The 27,343-nt window shown below is 47.4% G+C and overlaps 1 protein-coding gene across 1 annotated transcript in view; it reads left to right on the top strand.

Moving 5' to 3' along the window:
• Positions 1-27,343, top strand: part of LOC135056105 (UDP-glucuronosyltransferase 3A1-like) — a 76,701-nt gene that overhangs the window by 21,519 nt on the left and 27,839 nt on the right. Inside the window, exon 2 of the mRNA XM_063960873.1 lies at positions 12,944-13,045. Coding sequence (XP_063816943.1) covers positions 12,944-13,045 — 102 coding nt within the window. The remainder of the gene's footprint in view (positions 1-12,943; positions 13,046-27,343) is intronic.

The following is a 27,343-nucleotide window of genomic DNA, read 5'->3' as shown; positions in this document are numbered from 1 at the left end:
GAAAGGACTGCATCTGAGAGTGATGTGTCTTTTTCGTCGGTGCAGGAGCATAAGGCAAAAATGTCAACTTACCCGCGGTAGCTGCAGAAACTAAAGCATCCAGACCATCTCCAAACAAGGCCTCACCTTGGTACGGGAGAGCCTCCATATTCCTTTTGGAATCTGCGTCGGCATTCCGTTGGCGAATCCACAACGCCCTCCGTGCTGAGATTGCCATGGTAGCGGCTTTCGATCCCAAGAGACCAATATCTTTCATGGCCTCTAGCATATAAGCAGCAGCGTCTTTGATATGACCTAAGGTTAGGAGAATCTTGTCTCTATCTATTGTGTCAATCTCTGATGACAAGTTCTCTGACCACTTTTCAATAGCATTACAATAGCATTAGGTTTCAGAGTACTTCTCATTTACCGGCCATCTGGAGATGGAAAGATATTTCTACAAGAAATTGCAGACACTGTTGCTGGCCTGGTTCTGGAACATCAAAGATGGCTCATCCTCGGGGATTTCAATGCATGGGTGGATGATGAGCTCTCACGCCTTGGCCAAGACCTCCTGTTCACAATGAATGGTCTGGGCTTCACACAGGTCATTCCCTCTGCCACACATAAAAGTGGTCACACTCTCGACCTTGTCTTTCAGATTGGATTAGAAGTCACTGACCTAAAAATAAACCCAGTCATCTGGTCAGACCACTACTCCCTCTGGTTCTCAGTTGCAACCCCTCAAATAAGATCTCTGCCCGTGGAGTTGACCAGATATCGTCCAAGGAGGGGTATGACTCCCCAGGCTCTTGCAGCAAATCTGGATCTCTCTGCTATACTTGGTGCCTGTGAAGATCCCTGTTCCCTAGTCCGTTATTATAATAGGGATGTTATGGCTGCAATTGATATTATCGCCCCTGTGCGTTTAAGACCTCGTAAACCACAACGTCAAGCTCCATGGTTCGACAACAGTGTTAGTGAGCTCAAGAAAAGGGGGCGTAGACTGGAAAGACGATGGAGGAAGACTAACCTAGTGGATGACAAAATAAAACTAATAAAGCATAACGAAGAATATCAATCGACAATCACTCGTAAGAAAGCACAGTTCCTGTCAAATGAGATCACAGCAGCAAACAATAGGCCAGCTCAACTTTTCCGCACAGTGGAGATGCTTTGCAAGCCAGCATGCCTGCAGACTGATGAGACCCTCTCCCAGGCAAGATGCAATGAGTTTGCAAACTTCTTTGCAGATAAAATATCCACCATCCGGGCTGGAATCTCCACAGTGCCATCAAAGGAGTGCCAAACTACAAAGCCTGCCAATATAAGCTACCTGCCTTCATGGACCAGCTTTGACCCAGTGGATGTAAAGGACACTGCTGAAATTGCTCGGATTTTGCGTCCCACCACCTGTGATCTGGACCCAGCCTCAACCAAGCTTCTAATAGGTTGTATGGATATAATTGGTCCTGTCTTTACAAAAATTGTTCAGTGCTCTTTGCAGACAGGCATTTTTCCTGAACCCCTAAAGGAAGCAATTGGTAGACCGCTTCCTAAAAAAACCTAATTTAGATCCCGACTGCATGACCAACTACAGACCGGTATCAAACCTTCCTTTCCTAGGAAAGGTTATTGAGAAAGTCGTTGCAAATCAACTGGAAACCCGCCTGACAACCCATGATATTTATGATCCATTTCAATCAGGATTCAGGAGAAGACATAGCACTGAAACAGCCCTGGTGTGTGTGTTAAATGATCTTCTGATGGCAAAAGACAGAGGTGACTGTTCAATATTAATCCTTCTGGATCTCTCGGCAGCATTTGATACCGTGGACCATGGGCTTCTGATTGAGCGACTGATACATTTCTGTGGTCTGGATGGCACAGTCCTAAACTGGTTCAAATCATTTCTCACAGGCAGGTCACAGAGAGTATCATCTGGATTATACTCATCACCACCAGTGCCATTGCCATGTGGTGTCCCACAAGGTTCTATACTATATCCCATGCTTTTTGCAGTAAACATGCTCCCATTGGGCGAAATAATCAGACGCCATGGCCTGGTCTATCACTGCTATGCAGATGATACACAACTGTACTTGTCCATTGCTCCGGGCACTGATAACCCAATAGCAACCCTAAATGGCTGTCTAGCTGAACTACAGGAGTGGATGAGTGCCAGTTGGCTGCGACTGAACCCGGATAAAACAGAGGTCCTTATGATACGACCGCTACATCAAAGGACAAGACTGTAGCATAGCCAACCAACTGGACTTACACTCGGGGATTCAGAATTACAGACCAGTGATCGTGTGCGGAATCTTGGCGTTGTCCTGGATGGTGGCTTGACACTTAAACATCAGATATCAGCCACAATCAAATCCTCATTCTTTCACCTGAGGAACATAGCCAGAATCAAGCACTTAATTCCCTCAGATGATATGCCAAAAGTCATACATGCATTTGTATCATCTCGTTTAGACTACTGTAATGCCCTCTACCTTGGTCTACCAGCAAAAGAATTGCAACGCTTACAGCTGGTGCAAAACACAGCTGCCAGGCTATTAACCAACCAGCCCTGTTCTAGCCACATAACACCCATCCTCTACTCCCTTCACTGGCTGCCTGTAAGATGGCGAATCATCTTCAAGATTGGCTTACTGAGTTTCAAAGCATTACATGACCAAGGCCCAAGGTACCTGAAACCGCTTCTGACCCCATACTGCCCCACTCGATTACTGCGATCTGTAGATGAAGGACTTTTAGCAGTACCTAGAATCTACCGTAATTCATCTGGGGGTCGAGCTTTTAGTAATGCGGCTCCGACTCTATGGAACTCACTTCCCCGCACAGTGCGAGAGGCCCCAACTATAGAATCCTTCAAAAGTAGACTCAAGACTTTTCTGTTTACTCAAGCATTTCCATAGTGTCCCTTTTAGTATCTTCATGCTTCTGTATTTTATGAAAATGTACTTCATTATTTTCTGTACTATATTATGCTACGTATCTGTTAAGCGCCTTGAGTCCTATTGGAGAAAGAGCGCTATATAAATAAAATTATTATTATTATCATTATTACTCACCCACGCACAGGCAATGGTCGGCCTGAGTAATGTCCCATTGGCCACATAAATAGATTTTAACGTAGTCTCTAACTTGCTGTCTGCCGGCTCTTTTAGTGAAGCCGTCCCAGGCGCAGGGAGAATCACCTTTTTTGTTAACCTTGACAGAGCACTGTCTAAAACAGGGGGTGACTCTCACCTTTTCCTGTCATCTGCAGGGAAAGGGTACGCTACCCAAATTCTTTTAGGAATCTGAAACTTCTTTTCAGGGTTTGCCCAGACTCCCTCAAATAAACTGTTCAGTTCGTGAGATGGAGGGAAAGTTACATTATGTTTCTTTTCTTTATAAAAGTAAGCCTTCTCCTGTGGTAAAGGAGGTGGCTCCGTAACGTCTAAGACCTCCTTTATAGCCACAATCATGTATTGAATGTTTTTCGCTAATTTTGGATCTATTCCCCTGGAATCACTAGTGTCGACATAGGAATCAGAGTCCGTGTCGGTATCAGTTTGTACTATTTGTGCAAATTACCTTTTATGTGACCCAGAGGGATCCCCTGTGGCTGAAAAAGCAGAACTACTAAAAGTCACATCTTCCACGGATTTTCTCCAGGTTTCTGCATGAGACTCAGACTTATCTAATCTCTTACTGATATGATTCACACTATCACGTAATTCATTCACCTATTCAGGCTCATGGTGCGCCGGCAGTGCCACCACATTACAACTCTGTGTCCCTAAAATGGCTCCCTCAGGGAAAGAGCTCCCTGCCTCAGACATGCCACACGCGGGGAGGCGGTCAAGATCCCGCTGGACGGGATCCCGGCGGTCGAAATACCGACCAACACAATCCCGACATAGTCTCCCTCCGTGGTTGTCCACAACACCCATAGAGGTAGAATATAATAGTGTGCCGAGCGCAGTGAGGCACTGTGCCCGCAGCGTGGCGAGAGAAGCGAGCCCGCAAGGGGCCGCATTCCGCTCGCCACCCCTGTCGGGATTGTGTGGTCGGGATTCCGGCGTCAGTATTTCGACCACCGGGATCCCGTCCAGCGGGATTTAGTACTGATCCCCACACGCGTGCACAAACACACACACACACTCCGGGGCTTATAGGGGACAGACCCACAGTAAAATCTGTCAGAAGCACACAGAAGGACTTGCCAGTTCACAACTGAGCGCCAGTGACTAAAATCCCTGTGCATGTAAAATGTCTACAGAGACCTTTAGCGCTTTTACACTGCCAAATTGTATAAATAGAGCACCAATATATACTCGGCCCCCCCCTATTTTCACCCTGATACTTGTTTCAGAAGTGGAGGAGGACCAGCGTTTCTTCCCCTGCAGCCTGCCTGGAGAAAATGGTGCTGAGCAGTGTGCTGGCTGACTGAGGAGGAAGCCCTGCCCCCTGTAATGGCGCGTTTCTCCTCAGAAAATTTCAATATATTTTTTATACTGGCGGGGGCGTAGGAATGTGCCTCGGCATCATATGCTACCTTTAGCCAGTTTAGAGTAGGTTTCATGCTGATCAGGGCGCCCCCCCTGCACCCTGCAGTGCCTGTGTTATGGATAGCATGCTCGCGCAGCGTTCCCGCCCGCTGCGCGGTACATGTTGCCGAAACAATGACCGGAGAGCCTCTCTTCTGCAGACCTCCGGTAATACACTCACCTGTCTTCTGACTTCTGGCTCTGTTAGGGGGGTGACGGCGGGCTGTGGGAGTGAGCGCATAGCCGCAGCTAGTGTTCAGTTCCCTTCAGGAGCAAATCGTGTCCTGTCAGCAAGAAGCAGAGCCATGAAACTATTCAGGAAGTTGGTTCCTACTTCTTCCCCCTAAGTCCCACGAAGCAGGGAGTCTGTTGCCAGCAGTCTCCCTGAAAATAAAAAACCTAACAAAGTCTTTTAGTGAAACTCAGTAGAGCTCCACTAGAGTGCGACCAGTCTGCCTGGGCACATTTTCTAAACTCCGGTCTGGAGGAGGGGCATAGAGGGAGGAGCCAGTTCACACTCTGAAAAAGTCTTAAAGTGCCCATGGCTCCTGCGGAACCGTCTATACCCCATGGTACTGAAGTGGACCCCAGCATCCTCTAGGACGTATGAGAAACAGGGGCGTAGCTTGTGATTGCTGTACTTGCCGCAAGGCCATGCCCCCTTACCGTGAGGACACTCCCCCTAATTTCAGTAACGTGTCTCCGGTGTGCAAATATGTCACTCCTCGGAAAGTTGGGAGGTATGCTATATTTTTTTCCGTCCACTAGGGGGCACAGGATTCATTATGCTGGGTATAGGTTTGATGCGGAGGCATCTGGGCACCAATGGGTTACATTTCATTACCCAGCAATCCTCGGGCCTCCCGTCCCCTACATCCCGCCTCCCCGCCAGGGCCCACCAGTTTTTAAGTGGGTGCTGGCAGGAGCACCCATGAAGCGGAGCTAAAAAGCTCCAGGGTTACTTACAGAGCAGCGGTACAGGCGTCCAGAGGATGCCAGGGCTGTGCTCCATTACCCGGTGCTGGTGGCGTCAGTACTGGTGAGCGGGCTGGTGACTTCTGCCGTGGGACTCTATGGAGGCACACACAGCTAAGGAGCCCGCAGCCATGATCCAGAGCTGAGAAGTTAGAGCAGCTCTCCCTGTTAGACTGGGGGCTGTAGCAGCGGCGATCCACCCCAGCAGTGGAGACAGGGCCGGCTCCAGGCATGTTCGAATAGAGCAGGTGCGCGGGGCGCCACCCTTAATGGGCGTCGCCATATTCGTGCCTGGAGCCAGCCTGCAGCACTACCTGGCCTAAACTGTTGTGTGCGCACTATGTGCGCTGTGCAGCACCGGCGTCAGACGCCCGCGCAGTGCACATAGCGTGCACACAACAATTTTGGAAGAGTCCGCCCGCTCCCTCAGCAGCACTCCCCCTCCCAGCACCGCAGGTATTGTGGGGACAAATATGGATCGGGCACTGTGTGGGGGCATTTATGTATTGGGCAGGGCACTGTGGGGTCATATTTGGCACTGTGGGGTCATATCTGGCACTGTGGGGGCATTTATGTATCTGGCACTGTGGGGGCATATCTGCACTGTGGGGGCATTTATGTATCTGTCACTGTGGGGGCATTTGTGTATCTGGCACTGTGGGGGCATTTATGTATCTGGCACTGTGGGGGCATTTATGTATCTGGCACTGTGGGGGCATTTATGTATCTGGCACTGTGGGGGCATTTATGTATCTGGCACTGTGGGGGCATATCTGCACTGTGCGGGCATATATGTATCTGGTACTATGGGGGCATTTATGTATCTGGCACTGTGGGGTCATTTATGTATCTGGCACTGTGGGGGCATTTATGTATCTTGCACTGTGGGGGCATCTGGGGGAATTTATGTATCTGGTACTGTAGGGGCATATATGTATCTGGAACTGTGGGGACATATCTGGCACTGTGTGGCCATTTATGTATCTGGCACTGCTGGGGGGCATGTCACGTGTTGCTGGCACTGCTGGGGGGCATGTCATGTAGTGTTCCCGCTAGGCGTCTGTGGCTAGGCAATGTGTCTCAGTGCTCTGCCTGGCGCAAAGTGTCTAGGAGGTTCTACCTGGTGCAATGTGTATTGGCTGCACTACTGTGTGGTGTAATGCGAATTGCCACTATTATGTGGCCACGCACCTTCCCCACGAAGCAATGCCCCTAAATCTTTTCTGCGCGTCCATGCTTTGCCATGTAGGTAGGGGAGCACCAAGCATTACAGTATGTACATCATTTTGCCCTTCTAACTTAAAAATGTGCCCTCCCTGTGATCAGCACCCTGCCCTAAAAAGTGAACACTATCATGTGTAGCTGGCACTGCTGGGGGGCTTATTGTGTGTAGCTGGCACTGCTGGGGGGCATGTCATGTGTAGCTGGAACTGCTGCAGGACATGTCGTGTTGCTGGCACTGCTGCGGGGCATATCATGTCTATCTGGCACTGCACATGGGGGGGGGGTCATTCTGAGTTGTTCGCTCGTTGCTGATTTTTGCAAGGGAGCGATTAAGGCAAAAATGCGCATGGTACGCAGTGCGCATGCGCTAAGTATTTTAGCACAAAACTTAGTAGACTTAATCACATCCGAACTAAAAATTTTCATTGTTGAAGTGATCATAGTGTGATTGACAGGAAGTGGGTGTTTCTGGGCGGAAACTGACCATTTTCTGGGAGTGTGCGGAAAAACGCAGGCGTGCCAAGATAAAACGCGGGAGTGTCTGGAGAAACGGGGGAGTGGCTGGCCGAACGCAGGGCGTGTTTGTGACGTCAAACCAGGAACGAAACGGGCTGAGCTGATCGCAGTGTAGGAGTAGGTCTCGAGCTACTCAGAAACTGCTAAGAATTATTTAATCGCAATTCTGGTAATCTTTCGTTCGCTATTCTGCTAAGCTAAGATACACTCCCAGAGGGCGGCGGCCTAGCGTGTGCAATGCTGCTAAAATCTGCTAGCGAGCGATCAACTCGGAATGACCCCCATTATGTGTATCTGGCACTATACTGGAGGCATTGTGTGTAAGGAACACTACTGTGGCTGTTATGTGTAATGCTGCTAATTGTGTGAAAATATATTTATTTATAGTTTGATAATATGAAGTTCCGAGGCCACGCCCACTTTCCCACTTTTCAGGACACCTGTGCCTTTTCACTAGACCACCAGGGACATCGCGGCAGACACAGGCAGTCCCTGGAGGTTATGCACCCAAGGAGAGGGGAATAGTGGTCTGCGCCCCCCCCCCCCCCCTCCTTGAGCTGGCTTGAAACAAAGGCCCTCATTCCGAGTTGATCGCTCGCTAGCTGCTTTTAGCAGCAGTACAAACGCTAAGCCGCCGCCCTCTGGGAGTGTATCTTAGCTTAGCAGAAGTGCGAACGAAAGGATCGTAGCGCTGCTACAAAAAAAGATTGTGCAGTTTCAGAGCAGCTCGAGACTTACTCCTACACTGCGATCACTTCAGTCTATTTAGTTCCTGTTTTGACGTCACAAACACGCCCTGCGTTCGGCCAGCCACTCCCCCGTTTCCCCAGGCACGCCTGCATTTGTATCTGACATGCCTGTGTTTTTCAGCACACTCCCGGAAAACGGTCAGTTACCTCCCAGAAACGCCCCATTCCTGTCAATCACTCTGCGGCCAGCAGTGCGACTGAAAAGCGTCGCTAGACCTTGTGTGAAACTGCATCGGCTTTTGTGAAAGTACGTCGCGCGTGCGCACTGCACGCCATACGCATGCGCAGAAATGCAGATTTTTTTGCCTGATCGCTGCGAACAAGGACAGCTAGCGATCAACTCGGAATGACCCTCCTAGGCTTAACTGAAAGTCTCAGCAAAATTGCTACTCCCTCAGCTGGCCCCGCCCATAAAAGACTGGGTGGCCATTCCTAAAAATTACTGCTCTGGCTGGGGCACAGTGAGGGAGGTTTGGTCCTTGTCTCCCCTGTACATGGCCCTCTTTATTTTCTCCTGCCTGCATCTACAGGTCAGTTGAGTATTACTCTCTGTGTGTGTGTGTGTGTGTGTGTGTGTGTGTGTGTGTGTGTGTGTGTGTGTGTGTGTGTGTGTGGTTTACTATGTGAATATATAGCCACTTATACAACCATAGGAACTACTGTGGGTTTGGGTCTGTCTGTGTGTCAGTGATACACAGTCTTGAGATCTATCTGTCTGTCTATCTATCTATCTGAAAACCAGAGGGTGCTAAAGTTCCAAATGCGTTTGTCCACACAAAAGTCCAAAGGGATTATTTCAAAGACAAGTGTCCAAGTGTACAAATATGTTCTTGAAGGACTTGATTGGGATCCCGACCTGGAGTTGTTGTTGGGTAGGACTTTAGATCAATACTTGGTCGTACTCTGCTAGCTATTTATCTGAAAGATACCCTCACACCAAAGCATACACCAAAATAAGGCACAAAGGTCCTCAATTAAGAGGGCATCTGATATTTATTCTATAAAATATGTACAATGAAAATGTAAATCTCATAAAATAAGGTGTTTGACATGGGACCAATGTTACACCGGAACAGATATAGGGGCATATTCAATTAAGACTGAAACTGCCGTCTTGTCGAAAAGACGGCAGTTTTCGACTTTTTGAGGTCGGAAGGGGTTCCGACCTATTTGGTCTCGAGCATTTTTATTCGACAAGTCGGGGAATTCGACTTGTCGAACAGTACGTGATTCGGCGGTATAGCTGCCGATTCGCGTGCTTCTGAGGGAAATGGGGGCCAAATTCGACAGGTTTTGGCCCCGTTTCCAACCATCTCGGTTCGACTTAAAAAAAAGTCGAACTGAGATGTGAGACCCGAGAGGAGGAGAGGGGGAAGAGCCACGGGCAGACGGGGGAGAGCAGCGGGGAGACGGGACAGCAGCGCTACAGCACAGCGCTGCAGGAGGATGTATAATAGCCGCCGCTCGCGGTAGCATCCACCCGGCTCCAACAAGTGAGTTCCCGCTTGCTGGAGCCGGGTGGACGCTGCCGTGAGGTCAGACGGCTGTGCCACATCCTCCAGCAGCACTGCTGTCACCCATCTGCCCGCGGCTCTCCCCGTCTCCCCTCCCGCATCTCAATTTCGACTTTTTTAAAAGTAGACTTGAGATGTCATTGAATAGCCCAGGTCGGATCCATTCTGACAAATGAATGTCGGAATGGATCCGACTTCAATTGAATATACCCCATAGTGATGTGCAACCAACCACCCTAGGGTGTCAGCTCAGTGGTGGAGCAATGCACACAATGGGTCCAAACACCTTTATTTTATGATGTTTAAATTTTCATTGTACATATTTTTCTTTTGCAGGGGACACTCTCCTTGGGAGCGAGTTGAATAGGATTGTGGAGACATTAGCGGCTTCCAAGTCGGCATTTCTACCTTCTGCAGCTCCCACTTGGGCTTGGACTATTTTTCGCTCCTTTCGTACACAGGAAAGAGTCTGGGGTCAGGCTTCGTCAAGGTACCAAGCCCCTGCTAAGATGTCAAAATCCCAGTCTAAGCAGCCCTGGCCTACTAGACGTCCAGCTCCCAAGCAGACCTACAAGCCTGCCATCTGATGGAGCGGGCCTCCCCCTGGGGGATCCCAGAGTAGGAGGCTGGCTTCTGTCTTTTTTCCTCATTTCCCAGGGTTATGCCTTGGCATTTCAGAAGCATCCACGCCAGAGGTTTTTTACGACGGCTCTTCCAGGGGACCCTCAGAAGGCAGAAGCCCTGAGGGGGTCAGTATGTTCCCTCCTAGCCTCCAATATAGTTATCCCTGTCCCTCAGAACCAAAGAGGATAGGGTTACTACAGCACTCTTTTTCTGGTGCAGAAGCTGGATGGCTCTTACCGACTTATACTGAATCTGAAGTCTCTTAACAGGGACGGATTGGGATTGAACACCTGCCTGGGAAATTTATGGAAGTAGCCCTAATGGGGACGGAGTCTGTTGAGGGGGAGAAGTCTGTCAAGAGGGCGGGGACACTCCTCAGAGGTCCTGATTCTGAGATAGACACAGTTGGGGTCTCCTTTGCTTTACGTTATGCTAATGTTTACCTGCGACTTTATGCATATATGCTGCTACAATGACCTTCCCTGATGTACAGCTGTACGTCTGAATATACAAGGACTGATATCCCACTCTGTGTCTACTGACACTGCTGTCATGCCTTTACTCTGCTTCTGATTTTATTGATTTTTCATTCTACAAACCCCATTTATTTATTTTTAACCTTATATGTTTCAAAGTACAGGAAGGGGAAGAGACCTTTGGCCGGGGATAGCTGTGCTTGTAAACTTTCTCCAGGTCCCCCGTTGGTAGAACAGCTTCAACATTTTTTGCAGCTAGCGGCACCTGGAAGTCCTTTCTAGCCTAACTTCCGGGTTGCATTCCAATGAACCGCAAGTACTGGAAGCAGTGTGAGCCAGCCCAGCCTGAGTGTGAATCAGCCTAGCTGAAGGGGGTATGGGACCGGCTCATCGGAATCTGTCATGGTGTCCTGGTGGGCCAATCCGCCCCTGTCTCTCAACAAATACCTCAGGGTGCCAAGGTTCTGCATGGAATCTTTGAGATCAGTCATACTGGCATTGGAACAGGGGGACTGCCGCACACAGGCTCGGGTTTTCCCGCCTGACTCGGAAACCAGAACGAGGCAAAACGTCATCATCCCGCTGTCGGATTCTTGCGGGGTTTGGATTCCATATAAGGACCCATGCGTCGCCGCCATTTTCACTCCAGTCTCGAAGAGTGTAGTGAGAGGACGTGTCTCCGTCCCCAGTGTCTGTGTGGGGGCGGGAAAGTGGGGTGGCGATTCCAGTGCTGTCTTGTGCTGCTCAGTCCAGTGTAGTGTCTTAGGCTGCATGAGTCCAGCCAGTCACAGTGGTGGTGTCCTCTGCTGCTATATGTCCCCAGTGCTGCTGTATAAGTCCCTTACAGTGTCGCTGTGTTGTCTTGCATCAGACCAGGGGTAATGTCTTGTGCAGCATCAGTCCAGTGACTAATCACAGTGGTGGTGTCCTCTGCTGTCATATATCCAGTGTTACTGGCGTATAATTTCTGTGATACTGGCGTATAATTCCAGTGATATTGCCGTATAATTCCCGTGATATTGGCGTACAATTCCTGTGATACTGGCGTATAAGTACAGTCCAGCGGTACTGCCGTATAAGTCCAGTGGTACTGTCGTATAAGTGCAGCGATCCTGTCGTATAAGTCCAGTCCAGTGATACTGCCGTATATATTAGTGATGAGCGGATTCGGTTTTACTCGGTTCTCAAAACCGAATCTTATTGGCTATCCAAAACACGTGACATCAGTGAGCCAATAAGATTCGGTTTTGAGAACCGAGTAAAACCGAATCCGCTCATCACTAGTATATATATATGTATACCCTGTTGCAAAACGGATTACTGAGGCCATAACAACTATGCTGGTGTTAGGCGTGCGTCCGGTATCTGCCATTAGTGCAGTGGGACTGCAGTGCCAACCGTAGATGGGCCAGGTGTTTGTGCCGCACACTTGTGTTACTTAGCTTAGTCATACATTGCCCTCTTTTACTTCATGGCATGCTGTGCTGTTTGGGTACTATTATTTTTTTTTTTTTTTTAAGTGCTCTCCTGTCTGACACTGCAATGCCACTCCTAGATGGGCCAATTGTTTGTGTCGCTTAGCTTAGTCATACAGCTACCTCATTGCACCTCTTTTTCATCTTTGCATGATGTGCTGTTTGGGGCCTTTTGGTTTATATCTACCCTCCTGTCTGCCACTGCAGTGCCACTCCTAGATGGGCCAGGTGTTTGTGCCGCACACTTGTGTCGCTTAGATTAGTCATACAACCACCTCGGTACAACCTTTGGCTTAAAAACAATCTTGTGAGGTGTTCAGTTCAGAATAGACTCGAAATGAGTGGAAATTAATGTTATTGAGGTTAATAATACCGTAGGATCAAAATTACCCCCAAATTCTGTGATTTTAGCTGTTTTTATGTTTTTTTTTTCAAAAATCATGCAGATTCAAAACCAAAACCCGAAAATGGAATTAGAACCAAAAACAAAACACGAAAGCGTGATTTTGGCAAAACCAATCCAAAACCAAAACACGAAAATGGAATTAGAACCAAAACCAAAACACGAAAGGGTGGTTTTGGCAAAACCAAACCAAAACCAAAACATGAGCCGGAAATTAGAACAAAACACAAAACACGAAAGTGCCCGCCGCACATCTCTAGTGTTTGTGTGTGTGTGTGTGTGTGTGTGTGTGTGTGTGTGTGTGTGTGTGTGTGTGTGTGTGTGTGTGTGTGTGTGTGTGTGTGTGTGAATGAAGATACAGTTTCATATACTGTATTTGCGTCCGATTATTAACATGAATATTTAATGCTTATTTCCAATTATATCAATCTTTTTTTCTCTTTCTTCTTTCTATTTAGGTGGAAGTCATTATCTGTTGATGGATGAAATCTCCCGTGTTCTACATAGCAACGGCCATGACGTGCGAATGTTCCTCCAGTTCGGGGAGGGCATGCTCCCAGGTCAGAATACAGGAGAATAGGTTATAGTAAAGTTTTGCATTGAATATTACCTGAGGAAACGCTAGAACAGATACGTGAGATGTATGATTTGACAACTAAGGAACCAAAGTAAAAAAACAACACAGAAGTGGACCCCAGATTCACTAGCAAAACACAATGGGTGACTTGCAACTGTATTCCAGTATCCCGCAAATAGAATGTTTTAAGTACACAGCAAATCAACAAAAAAACTTTTTTTTTTTTAAATTACACTACATAATGGGATCTTTTTTTACATGTTTGCAGTTTTAAGGAAAAAACGGAGAGGGGAAATCTTGAGCACTAGATAAGAGTTTGAGTAGTGTAATTATAAGTATTAGTATCGGAATAATCCACTATATTGATTCGATTAAGTCCCAACAGAATGGGACACCAGGGTCTCATGTGGAAGTGCACCCCTGAGAAATAATTATTGATCACAGGGTTTAGGGAGAAAAAGATTCTAATCTTTGTGGGGGCACTCTTTTTAAACTATTTTAAAAATTCACTTGTAAAAAAAAAAGAAAAGAAAGTAATATAAAATATATATATATATACATATATATATATACACACACACACACACACACACACACACACACACACACAGACAAGTTGGCGGCACTCACGGGTCTTGAGCCAAAAAATAATCAGACGGACAGGGTCAGTGTTCAATGTTTCAGTCTGTTGACTTTTTTCAAGAACTTTTTGTTCTTTTGTTCTTGAAAAAGTCAACAGACTGAAACGTTGAACCCTGACGCTGTCCGTCTGATTATTCTTTGGCTCAAGAACCGTGAGTGCCGCCAACTTGTTCTTTTGTATGCTATGGAGTCCTCACAGATTCAAGGAAGGCACGCGGGCAAGTGGTTATGGGGTCAGTAATGGAGTGCCGACTTAATTCCACACATATATATACATACATACATACATACATATATAATTGTAAAAGTCAAATTGCTTTCTAACAAATACAGGTTGAGTCTCCCTTATCCAAAATGCTTGGGACCAGAGGTATTTTGGATATGGGATTTTTCCGTATTTTGGAATAATTGCCTACCATAATGAGATATCATGGTGATGGGACCTAAATATAAGCACAGAATGCATTTATGTTTCATATACACCATATACACACAGCCTGAAGGTCATTTTAGCCAATATTTTTTATAACTTTGTGCATTAAACAAAGTGTGTGTACATTCACACAATTCATTTATGTTTCATATACACCTTATACACACAGCCTGAAGGACATTTAATACAATATTTTTAATAACTTTGTGTATCAAACAAAGTTTGTGTACATTGAGCCATCAGAAAACAAAGGTTTCACTATCTCACTCTCACTCAAAAAAGTCCGTATTTCGGAATATTCCGTATTTCAGAATATTTGGATATGGGATACTCAACCTGTATTTAAAATGCCAGCTCTATTATATACTGTAAATGCCTGCGCATCTTATTACCATGTGCTATGAATGTGTGCTATACATCGCAAAAACACTACATCCCATAAGAGTAAATAATACACCCACACATTATCTGAGTTCCAAAGCTCGTTGATGTATATATTTGTTATTAAAAGGATATGTATTCAATATATCACAGTGTACAGTATATATATATATATATATATATATATATATATATATATAGTTACATGGTTACAGTTTATACAGTAAGCAGTTGTTACAATCTAATTCAAATACAGCCACAGCCAGCAATACAATTACCATATTTTGCTCAAATAAAGTCTCCACTCCATATCTCTCTCTCTCTCTCTCTCAGTAAAATCATGCAGCCACTGGACAGACATCATCTCCACCATCATCTGGGACAAACAGGGCCATGTGTGTGTGTGTTCAGCAATACACTGAGTCTCTTGGGGGCGTGCACAGATCTCTTGTGTCTAGGGGAGGGATCTTTCTCATTCATGATGAGTCATTGGTCAGTTCATATGCAAGCCTTGAAGACATCAAAAGGGCTGGCCTGAGTTTCCTGTCCATCACATGCTTTGAATGGAATGTCCATTGTTCTCATCAGAATTGTGGCTTTATATTCCTACATTCAATCATAACTACTCATGGCAATGTGCTACAACTTAATAACATCAAATGAATCTACACATTAATCTGGTTACTGTGACACCAAGCACAACATGTCCATCTTGCTCCGCTCCAATAATACACATACATGACGTTACTCCATTATATAATTTAAAACATTATGATGTCTGGCGCTTGATATGTTCAAATTATGTGCTGTATGAAATATGTGTTGAATATATCTTTGTGGCATGTCTGTGTAAATGCGTATGTTACCATATATTACTGTGCTCGCTGCACGTATTTGCAAGCTTAGCGACTTATAATGTGTGGAGTCTGTATGTTCTCTCTATGTAATAATTTTTACTTCGACATATATATATATATATATATATGTATATGTGTATATATATATATATATATATATATATATATATATATATATAGATACCAGGAAACTGAGCGGCACTCATAGACTTGATAACCCACTGATCACCGGCGTGGACAAAGAGTCATCTAGCCAGTGAAAGAAGGAATCTTTCACTGGCTAGATGACTCTTTGTCCACGCCGGTGATCAGTGGGTTATCAAGTCTATGAGTGCCGCTCAGTTTCCTGGTATCTATTTGATCTGCATGGAGCGAGCATCATAGCCATTTGAACTTATCGTTTGGAGTGCTGGTCATCCTCTCTAGTGTGTATATATGTATGTATGTATGTATATATATATATATATATATATATATATATATATATATATATATATATATATATATATATATCTTTATATATATATTATTATTATTATTATTAATGTACCATTATAGAGAACAAACGTAGACTAGCAATGACACAAAGGGGTCATTTTACTAAGGTGGGAGTTTTTTTTTTTTAGTACTGGTGATGTTGCTCATAGCAACTAATCAGATTCTACTTAACATTTAGCTGTTTCTAGGAGATAATAGAATCTACTTGGTTGCTAAGGGCAACATCACCAGTTCTAAAAACCTTCCACCTTAGTAAATTTACCCCAGTGATTTATTTACGATCCAGTGGTAGCAAGCAAAAATATGTTATCAATACAAGTGATAATTTACACTTGTGTAAGTGATACAGTAATTCACAATCCATTTAGTAGCCGTCACAGCAAATTTAGAATTATTTTTCTCTGACGTCCTAGTGGATGCTGGGAACTCCGTAAGGACCATGGGGAATAGCGGCTCCGCAGGAGACTGGGCACAAAAGTAAAAGCTTTAGGACTACCTGGTGTGCACTGGCTCCTCCCCCTATGACCCTCCTCCAAGCCTCAGTTAGATTTTTGTGCCCGGCCGAGAAGGGTGCACACTAGGGGCTCTCCTGAGCTTCTTAGTGAAAGTTTAGTTTTCGGTTTTTTATTTTCAGTGAGACCTGCTGGCAACAGGCTCACTGCATCGAGGGACTAAGGGGAGAAGAAGCGAACTCACCTGCGTGCAGAGTGGATTGGGCTTCTTAGGCTACTGGACACCATTAGCTCCAGAGGGACCGAACACAGGCCCAGCCTCGGAGCTCGGTCCCAGAGCCGCGCCGCCGGCCCCCTTACAGAGCCAGAAGCAAGAAGAGGTCCGGAAAAATCGGCGGCAGAAGACATCAGTCTTCAACAAGGTAGCGCACAGCACTGCAGCTGTGCGCCATTGTTACTCAGGCACACTTCACACTCCGGTCACTGAGGGTGCAGGGCGCTAGGGGGGGGCGCCCTGAGCAGCAATGTAAAACACCTTGGCTGGCATAAATACACCACATATAACCCCCAGGGCTATATGGATGTATTTTAACCCCTGCCAGAACTCACCAAAAAAGCGGGAGAAAAGGCCGCCGAGAAGGGGGCGGAGCCTATCTCCTCAGCACACGGGCGCCATTTTCCATCACAGCTCCGCTGGAAGGACGTCTCCCTGACTCTCCCCTGCAGTCCTGCACTACAGAAAAGGGTAAAAAAGAGAGGGGGGCACTAATTTGGCGCAGTTTTGATACTAACAGCAGCTATAAAGGGAAAAGCACATTTTATAGTGGTATTCCTGTCTATATATAGCGCTCTGGTGTGTGCTGGCATACTCTCCCTCTGTCTCCCCAAAGGGCTAGTGGGGTCCTGTCCTCTATCAGAGCATTCCCTGTGTGTGTGCGGTGTGTCGGTACGATTGTGTCGACATGTTTGAGGAGGAAAATGAGATGGAGGCGGAGCAATTGCCTGTTATACAGTTGTCACCCCCTAAGGAGTCGACACCTGAGTGGATGACCTTATGGAAGGAATTGCGTGACAGTGTCAGCTCTTTACGACAGACAGTTGACGACATGAGACAGCCGGCTACTCAGCTTGTGCCTGTCCAGGGGTCTCAAACGCCATCAGGGGCTTTAAAACGCCCGTTACCTCAAATGGCAGACACAGACACGGATACTGACTCCAGTGTCGATGATGAGGAGACAAACGTGACTTCCACTAGGGCCACACGTTACATGATTGAAGCAATGAAAAATGTATTGCATATCTCTGATAATACAAGTACCACTAAAAAGGGTATTATGTTTGGTGAGAAAAAACTGCCTGTAGTTTTTCCTGTATCCGAGGAATTAAATGAAGTGTGTGATGAGGCGTGGGTTTCCCCCGATAAAAAACTGATAATTCCTAAAAGGTTATTGGCATCGTACCCTTTCCCGCCAGATGATAGGGCACGTTGGGGAACACCCCCTAGGGTGGATAAAGCGCTCACACGCTTGTCTAAACAGGTAGCACTACCCTCTCCTGATACGGCCGCCCTAAAGGAACCTGCCGATAGAAAGCTGGAGAATATCCTAAAATGTATATACTCTCACACGGGTGTTATACTGCGACCAGCAATCGCCTCAGCCTGGATGTGCAGTGCGGGCCTGGCGTGGTCGGATTCCCTGACTGAAAATATTGATACCCTAGATAGGGACAGTATATTACTGACTATAGAGCATTTGAAGGATGCATTTCTATATATGCGTGATGCACAGAGGGATATTTGCCGTCTGGCATCAAGAGTTAGCGCGCTGTCCATTTCTGCAAGAAGAGGTTTATGGACGCGGCAGTGGTCAGGTGATGCGGATTCTAAAAGGCACATGGAAGTATTGCCTTATAAGGGGGAGGAGTTATTTGGGGTAGGTCTATCAGACCTGGTAGCCACGGCAACTGCTGGAAAATCCACATTTTTACCCCAGGTAGCTTCTCAACCTAAGAAGACGCCGTATTATCAGGCGCAGTCCTTTCGGCCCCATAAGGGCAAGCGGGCAAAAGGCGCCTCATTTCTGGGAGGGAGAGGAAAAAGGCTGCAACAAACAGCCAGTTCCCAGGAACAAAAGCCCTCTCCCGCCTCCGCAAAGTCCTCAGCATGACGCTGGGGCTTTACAAGCAGACTCAGGCACGGTGGGGGCCCGTCTCAAGAAGTTCAGTGGGCCCACTCGCAAGTGGACCCCTGGATCCTTCAAGTGGTATCTCAGGGGTACAAATTGGAATTCGAGACGTCTCCCCCTCGCCGTTTTCTAAAGTCTGCTTTACCGACGTCTCCCTCAGACAGGGAGGCAGTATTGGAAGCCATTCACAAGCTGTATTCCCAGCAGGTGATAATCAAGGTACCCCTCCTACAACAGGGAAAGGGGTACTATTCCACACTATTTGTGGTACCGAAGCCGGACGGCTCGGTGAGACCAATTTTAAACCTAAAATCCTTGAACACTTACATACAAAGGTTCAAATTCAAGATGGAGTCACTCAGAGCAGTGATTGCAAACCTGGAAGAAGGGGACTATATGGTGTCTCTGGACATCAAAGATGCTTACCTACATGTCCCAATTTACCCTTCTCACCAAGGGTACCTCAGGTTTGTGGTACAGACTGTCACGATCAGTTTCAGACGCTGCCGTTTGGATTGTCCACGGCACCCCGGGTCTTTACCAAGGTAGTGGCCGAAATGATGATACTCCTTCGAAGAAAGGGAGTTTTAGTTATCCCTTACTTGGACGATCTCCTGATAAGGGCAAGATCCAGGGAACAGTTGGAAGTCGGGGTAGCACTATCTCAGATAGTGCTGCGCCAGCACGGTTGGATTCTCAATATTCCAAAATCACAGCTGATCCCGACGACACGACTTCTATTCCTAGGGATGATCCTGGACACAGTCCAGAAAAAGGTGTTTCTCCCGGAGGAGAAAGCCAGGGAGTTATCCGAACTAGTCAGAAATCTCCTAAAACCAGGCCAAGTCTCAGTGCATCAATGCACAGGGGTCCTGGGAAAGATGGTGGCTTCTTACGAAGCAATCCCATTCGGCAGATTCCACGCAAGAACCTTCCAGTGGGATCTGCTAGACAAATGGTCCGGGTCGCATCTTCAGATGCATCAGCGGATAATCTTGTCACCAAGGACAAGGGTGTCTCTCCTGTGGTGGTTGCAGAGTGCTCATCTTCTAGAGGGCCGCAGATTCGGCATTCAGGACTGGGTCCTGGTGACCACGGATGCCAGCCTGAAAGGCTGGGGAGCAGTCACACAGGGAAGAAATTTCCAGGGCTTGTGGTCAAGCCTGGAGACATTACTTCACATAAATATCCTGGAGCTAAGGGCCATCTACAATGCTCTAAGCCTAGCAAGACCTCTGCTTCAAGGTCAGCCGGTGCTGATCCAGTCAGACAACATCACGGCAGTCGCCCACGTAAACAGACAGGGCGGCACAAGAAGCAGGAGGGCAATGACAGAAGTTGCAAGGATTCTTCGCTGGGCGGAAAATCATGTGATAGCACTGTCAGCAGTGTTCATTCCGGGAGTGGACAACTGGGAAGCAGACTTCCTCAGCAGACACGACCTCCACCCGGGGGAGTGGGGACTTCACCCAGAAGTCTTCCACATGATTGTGAACCGTTGGGAAAAACCAAAGGTGGACATGATGGCGTCCCGCCTCAACAAAAAACTAGACAGGTATTGCGCCAGGTCAAGGGACCCTCAGGCAATAGCTGTGGACGCTCTGGTAACACCGTGGGTGTACCAGTCAGTGTATGTGTTCCCTCCTCTGCCTCTCATACCCAAGGTACTGAGAATCATAAGAAGGAGAGGAGTAAAGACTATACTCGTGGCTCCGGATTGGCCAAGAAGGACTTGGTACCCGGAACTTCAAGAGATGCTCACAGAGGACCCGTGGCCTCTACCTCTAAGAAAGGACCTGCTCCAGCAGGGACCCTGTCTGTTCCAAGACTTACCGCGGCTGCGTTTGACGGCATGGCGGTTGAACGCCGGATCCTGAAGGAAAAAGGCATTCCGGATGAAGTCATCCCTACCCTGATCAAAGCCAGGAAGGATGTAACCGTACAGCATTATCACCGTATTTGGCGTAAATATGTTGCGTGGTGCGAGGCCAGGAAGGCCCCTACAGAGGAATTTCAACTGGGTCATTTCCTGCATTTCCTGCAAACAGGACTGTCTATGGGCCTAAAATTAGGGTCCATTAAGGTTCAAATTTCGGCCCTGTCGATTTTCTTCCAGAAAGAACTGGCTTCAGTTCCTGAAGTTCAGACGTTTGTCAAGGGGGTACTGCATATACAGCCTCCTTTTGTGCCTCCAGTGGCACCTTGGGATCTCAATGTAGTTTTGGGGTTCCTAAAATCACATTGGTTTGAACCACTCTCCACTGTGGACTTAAAATATCTCACTTGGAAAGTGGTAATGCTGTTAGCCCTGGCTTCAGCCAGGCGTGTCTCAGAATTGGCGGCTTTATCCTATAAAAGCCCTTACCTAATTTTTCATACGGACAGGGCAGAATTGAGGACTCGTCCTCAATTTCTCCCTAAGGTGGTTTCAGCGTTTCACTTGAACCAGCCTATTGTGGTACCTGCGGCTACTAGGGACTTGGAGGACTCCAAGTTGCTGGACGTAGTCAGGGCCCTGAAAATATGTTTCCAGGACGGCTGGAGTCAGGAAATCTGACTCGCTGTTTATCCTGTATGCACCCAACAAGCTGGGTGCTCCTGCTTCTAAGCAGACTATTGCTCGTTGGATTTGTAGTACAATTCAGCTTGCACATTCTGTGGCAGGCCTGCCACAGCCTAAATCTGTAAAAGCCCATTCCACAAGGAAGGTGGGCTCATCTTGGGCGGCTGCCCGAGGGGTCTCGGCTTTACAACTTTGCCGAGCAGCTACTTGGTCAGGGGCAAACACGTTTGCTAAATTCTACAAATTTGATACCCTGGCTGAGGAGGACCTTGAGTTCTCTCATTCGGTGCTGCAGAGTCATCCGCACTCTCCCGCCCGTTTGGGAGCTTTGGTATAATCCCCATGGTCCTTACGGAGTTCCCAGCATCCACTTAGGACGTCAGAGAAAATAAGAATTTACTTACCGATAATTCTATTTCTCGTAGTCCGTAGTGGATGCTGGGCGCCCATCCCAAGTGCGGATTGTCTGCAATACTTGTACATAGTTATTGTTACAAAAATCGGGTTATTATTGTTGTGAGCCATCTTTTCAGAGGCTCCTCTGTTATCATGCTGTTAACTGGGTTCAGATCACAGGTTGTACGGTGTGATTGGTGTGGCTGGTATGAGTCTTACCCGGGATTCAAAATCCTTCCTTATTGTGTACGCTCGTCCGGGCACAGTATCCTAACTGAGGCTTGGAGGAGGGTCATAGGGGGAGGAGCCAGTGCACACCAGGTAGTCCTAAAGCTTTTACTTTTGTGCCCAGTCTCCTGCGGAGCCGCTATTCCCCATGGTCCTTACGGAGTTCCCAGCATCCACTACGGACTTCGAGAAATAGAATTATCGGTAAGTATATTCTTATTATTTATATTACAGTAGTTCAGTATATAGTGTTACCCAGGTCATCCCTTGTCGTATGGGGAGCACCAGTATTTGCTATGAGAGTCAAATACTCAGTGTAGGGTTAATAAAGGAATTTATACACAAAGTACCGTCAAAGTATACAGTATATGGAATCCACACTGTTATACCCTTTTTCCACCAATATCCTGGATCTGTCCCGGGATTTTTTTATCAGAACAGTCCAGCAGCCAGTGTCCTGGAGGGACCAATCAGCGGCTTTTGCAATTACCTGCGTCAAAAAAAATGGGTAAGAGCCATTTCCACTGCAGTGTGACCGGGTTTTACCCGCCAAAAACCCTGCTTGATACCCAGGAAGATGCCGCGGGATCGGCATCGCAAGAAAAAATAGACTGTACAGGCAGCCCAACATTGACAATATCAAATAGTCAGTGTCTGGCAAACAGCGCATTGCGCCGTGTGTACACGGCTTTAGTTTGTGTAGTTTGTGCTATTGAGAAGCCAAATAATTGATAGAAAATAGGTATTCAGTCTGTGGTGGCTTTAAGCTGATTTGTACATATGTTACTGTACATTATGAAGAAATTACTTAAAGTACAACAAAAAGCCACACAATTGATAGAAAATAGACATGCAGTCTTAGGGGCCCATTTATCAACGAGTTATAAAACTCGTTACAAATGATTTATTTATTTATTAACAGTTTCTTATATAGCGCAGCAAATTCCGTTGCGCTTTACAATGTGAAATAACAATAACAAACTGGGTGATAACAAACAGTCATAGAGGTAGGAAGGCCCTGCTCGCAAGCTTACAATCTATAGGGAAATAGGCATGTGTACACAAGGAAAGGTGCTAACTATTGCATAGAATGAGAAGACGTGAGGATATGTGTGGATTGTGCAGAGTGGATGCAATTTGATAGGAAGGTTTATGAAAGTTATGTGAGCGGTTCTGGAATTTGATACGCTTGCCTAAGGAGGGGAGTTTTCAGGGAATGCTTGAAGGTTTTGAGAGTAGAGGAGAGTCTTATTGTGCCCAGTAGGGCATTCCACAGAGTGGGTGCGTGCAGCCCAATGAAAGTCCTGCAATCGTGAGTGGGAGCGAGTAATGAGTGTGGATGAGAGACGTGGGTCTTGTGAAGAGCGAAGAGGTCTGGTTGGGAGATATTTTGAGATAAGCGCAGTGATGTACGTTGGTGTAGTTTGGTTAATGGCCTTGTGTGTGAGAAATTATTTCTCTTACGTCCTAGAGCATGGGTCTTCAACCTGTGGCCCTCCAGCTGCTGTGGAACTACACATCCCAGCATGCCCTGCATCAGTTTTAGCATGCCTTAATAGCAAAACTGTAGCATGGCATGCTGGGATGTGTAGTTCCACAGCAGCTGGAGGGCCACAGGTTGAAGACCCATGTCCTAGAGGATGCTGGGGACTCCGTAAGGAACATGGGGTATAGACTGGCTCCGCAGGAGACATGGGCACTTTAAGACCTTTAATGGGCGTGAACTGGCTCCTCCCTCTATGCCCCTCCTCCAGACTCCAGTTAGATCCTGTGCCCAGAGGAGACTGGTCACACACTAGGGGAGCTCTACCGAGTTTCTCTAGAAAATAGACTTTGTTAGGTTTTTTATGTTCAGGGAGCACTGCTGGCAATATACTCCCTGCTTTGTGGGACTGAGGGGAGAGAAGCAGACCCACTTTCCTGGACTGATGAGCTCTGCTTCTTAGGCTACTGGACACCATTAGCTCCAGAGGGTCTGAACACTGGTGTCGTCTAGCTGTTCGTTCCCGGAGCCGCGCCGCCGTCCTCCTCACAGAGCCGGAAGATAGAAGCCGGGTGAGTATAGGAAGAAAGAAGACTTCACAGGCGGCAGAAGACATCAGAGCTTCAGAAGGTACCGCGCAGCGGTCGCGCTGCGCGCCTTTGCTCCCCCACACACACGAGGCACTGCAAGAGTGCAGGGCGCAGGGGGGAGCGCCCTGGGCAGCAAAGTTTACCTCATAAAAACGACTGGCAAGCTATATACACTGCATTGCAGGGTATTGAAAACCCCCACCAGTATAAATATTAGTGGGACCGAAGCCCGCCGTCGAGGGTGCGGGGCTTCGTCCCTCAGCTCTAACCAGTGCCATTTTTCTCCAAAGCTTGGCTGCAGAGACGCTGCTCCCGGACCCTGCCCTGATATCTACAAGTAACAGGGTGCAAAACGAGGGGGGGGGGGGGGGGGGGCACAATATTTGGTGCTGATTTGATATATATATATTATATACAGTATAAAACGCGCTATACAGGTCTGGGGTATTATTATATTTCAGACTGTGGCGGCGTTGGGTGTGAGCTGGCAAACTTCCTCTCTGTCTCTCCAAAGGACCTCCTTGTGGGTCTGTCCCCTATAATTCAGTGTGTGTGGGGGTGTCAGTACGTGTGTGTCAACATGTCTGAGGCGGAAGGCTATGCGAGGAAGGAAGATGAGCAAAATGTGACAGTGACTGCGTCGGCACCGCCGACTGCTGATTGGGTAGACATGTGGAATGTTTTAAATGCAAGTGTGGCTTTATTGCATAAAAGACTGGACAAAGCTGAGTCTCAGAACCAAGCATGGAGTCAATCCATGGATATTGCTGTGTCTCAGAACCCATCAGGGTCACAGAAACGTCCCTTTACCCAGATCGCAGACACTGATACCGACACGGATTCCGACTCCAGTGTCGACTATGATGAGGCGAGATTACACCCACGGGTGGCCACGAGTATTCAGTACATGATTGTTGCAATAAGGGCTGTATTACATATCACAGAGGACCCTTCTGTCCCTGACACAAGGGTCTGTATGTTTAAAGAGAAGAAACGTGAGGTAACGTTTCCCCCATCTCATGAACTGAACGCTCTATTTGAAAAGGCTTGGGAAACTCCAGACAAGAGGCTGCAGGTTCCCAAGAGAATTATTATGGCGTATCCTTTCCCCTCGCAGGACAGGTTATGGTGGGAATCCTCTCCCTCGGTGGATAAAGCCTTGACGCCGTTATCCAAAAAAGTGTCTCTACCGTCCCCGGACACGGCGACACTAAAGGATCCTGCGGACCGCAAGCAGGAAACCACTTTAAAATCAATTTATGCGACTACGGGAGCCCTCCTCAGACCAGCAGTTACGTCAGCATGGGTGAGTAACGCTATTGCAGCTTGGGCAGATAACTTGTTATCTGACATGGACACCCTCGACAGGGAAACTGTTCTGTTAACTTTGGGTCACATAAAAGACGCAGCGTTATACCTAAGAGAGGCTGCGAGGGATATTGGCCTCTTGGGATCAAGGGCCAATGCAATGGCAATTTTAGCTAGGAGGTCGCTGTGGACCCGTCAATGGACTGGTGATGCTGACTCCAAGAGACTTATGGAGGCTCTGCCTTACAAGGGTGAAGTGTTGTTTGGGGATGGCCTCGCGGACCTGGTTTCCACAGCTACCGCGGTTAAGTCTTCTTTTTTTGCCTTTTGTTCCCCCACAGCAAAAGAAAACGCCTCAGTACCAGATGCAGTCCTTTCGGTCTCATAAATTCAGAATGGGGCGTGGATCGTCTTTCCTCGCCAGAGGTAGAGGAAGAGGGAAAAGAACACCAGCTACGGCTAGTTCCCAGGAGCAAAAGTCCTCTCCGGCTTCTGCCAAATCCACCACATGACACTGGGGCTCCCCTGCGGGAGTCCGCACCGGTGGGGGCACGTCTTTGGCTCTTCAGCCAGGTCTGGGTTCAGTCGGACCTGGATCCTTGGGTGCTAGGAATTGTTACCCAAGGGTACAAACTGGAGTTCGAAGACGTGCCTCCACACCGATTTTTCAAATCGGCCTTACCAGCTTCTCTCCCAGAGAGAACAATAGTAGCAGCGGCAATACAAAAGCTGTATCAAGAGCAAGTGATTATCATGGTTCCTCGGTTACAACAGGGGAAGGGGTTTTATTCAACTCTATTAGTGGTCCCGAAGCCGGACGGCTCGGTCAGACCGATTCTAAACCTAAAATCCCTAAACCTGTATTTGAGGAGATTCAAATTCAAGATGGAATCTCTCCGAGCGGTGATCTCCAGTCTGGACAGGGGGGAGTTTATGGTCTCACTGGACATAAAGGATGCATACCTTCATGTCCCCATATACCCTCCTCATCAGGCATTCGTGAGATTCGCTGTACAGGATTGTCATTACTAATTTCAGACGTTGCCGTTTGGGCTTTCCACGGGCCCGAGAAATTTTCACCAAGGTAATGGCAAAAATGATGGTGCTCCTGCACAAGCAGGGTGTCACAATTATCCCGTACTTGGACGATCTCCTGATAAAAGCGAGATCAAGAGAACAATTACTGAAAAATGTGGAGCTCTCTCTGAAGGTGCTACGACAACACGGCTGGCTTCTAAATTTGCAAAAGTCACAGTTGGTTCCGACAACTCGGCTGTCGTTCTTGGGCATGATTCTGGATACAGAAAGACAGAGGGTTTTTCTTCCAGTGGAAAAAGCTCAGGAAATCCAGAACATGGTCAAGGCTCTGCTAAAACCAAAAAGAGTATCGATTCATCAATGCACTCGAGTGTTGGGAAAGATGGTGGCGGCCTACGAGGCCATTCCGTTTAGCAGGTTTCATGCAAGAGCTTTTCAGTGGGACCTACTGAACAAGTTGTCAGGGTCCCATCTCCAAATGCATCGGTTGATATGCCTGTCCCCCAGGGCCAGGATCTCTCTCCTGTGGTGGCTCCAGGGGGCTCACCTTCTAGAGGGTCGCAGGTTTGGAATTCAGGATTGGGTTCTTGTGACCACAGACTCGAGCCTCCGAGGATGGGGAGCGGTCACACAGGGAATAAACTTTCAGGGAATATGGTCAAGCCAGGAAGCTTGTCTGCACATAAATGTGCTGGAATTAAGGGCCATATACAACGGCCTGAGACAGGCGGAGCACCTTCTTCGCAACCTACCGGTTCTGATTCAGTCAGACAACGTCACAGCCGTGGCGCATGTAAACCGACAAGGCGGAACAAGGAGCAGAGCAGCAATGGCAGAGGCCACCAGGATTCTTCGCTGGGTGGAAAATCACGTGAACGCCCTGTCAGCAGTATTCATTCCGGGAGTGGACAACTGGAAGCAGACTTCCTCAGCAGACACGATCTCCATCCAGGAGAGTGGGGACTTCATCAAGAGTTCTTTGCAGAAGTGACAAGTTGCTGGGGACTCCCTCAAATAGACATGATGGTGTCACGCCTCAACAAGAAGCTTCGGACGTATTGTTCAAGGTCAAGGGACCCTCAGGCGATAGCGGTGGACGCGCTGGTAACACCATGGGTGTATCAGGCAGTGTATGTGTTCCCTCCGCTTCCACTCATCTCAAAAATATTGAGAATCATAAGAAGAACAAAAGTTCAGACGATACTCATTGTTCCAAATTGGCCTCG

Source organism: Pseudophryne corroboree, chromosome 1 (assembly GCF_028390025.1).
Source record: "Pseudophryne corroboree isolate aPseCor3 chromosome 1, aPseCor3.hap2, whole genome shotgun sequence".
In the NCBI taxonomy this organism is placed as follows: Eukaryota; Metazoa; Chordata; class Amphibia; order Anura; family Myobatrachidae; genus Pseudophryne; species Pseudophryne corroboree.
This window is presented reverse-complemented; position numbering and strand designations above follow the sequence as displayed.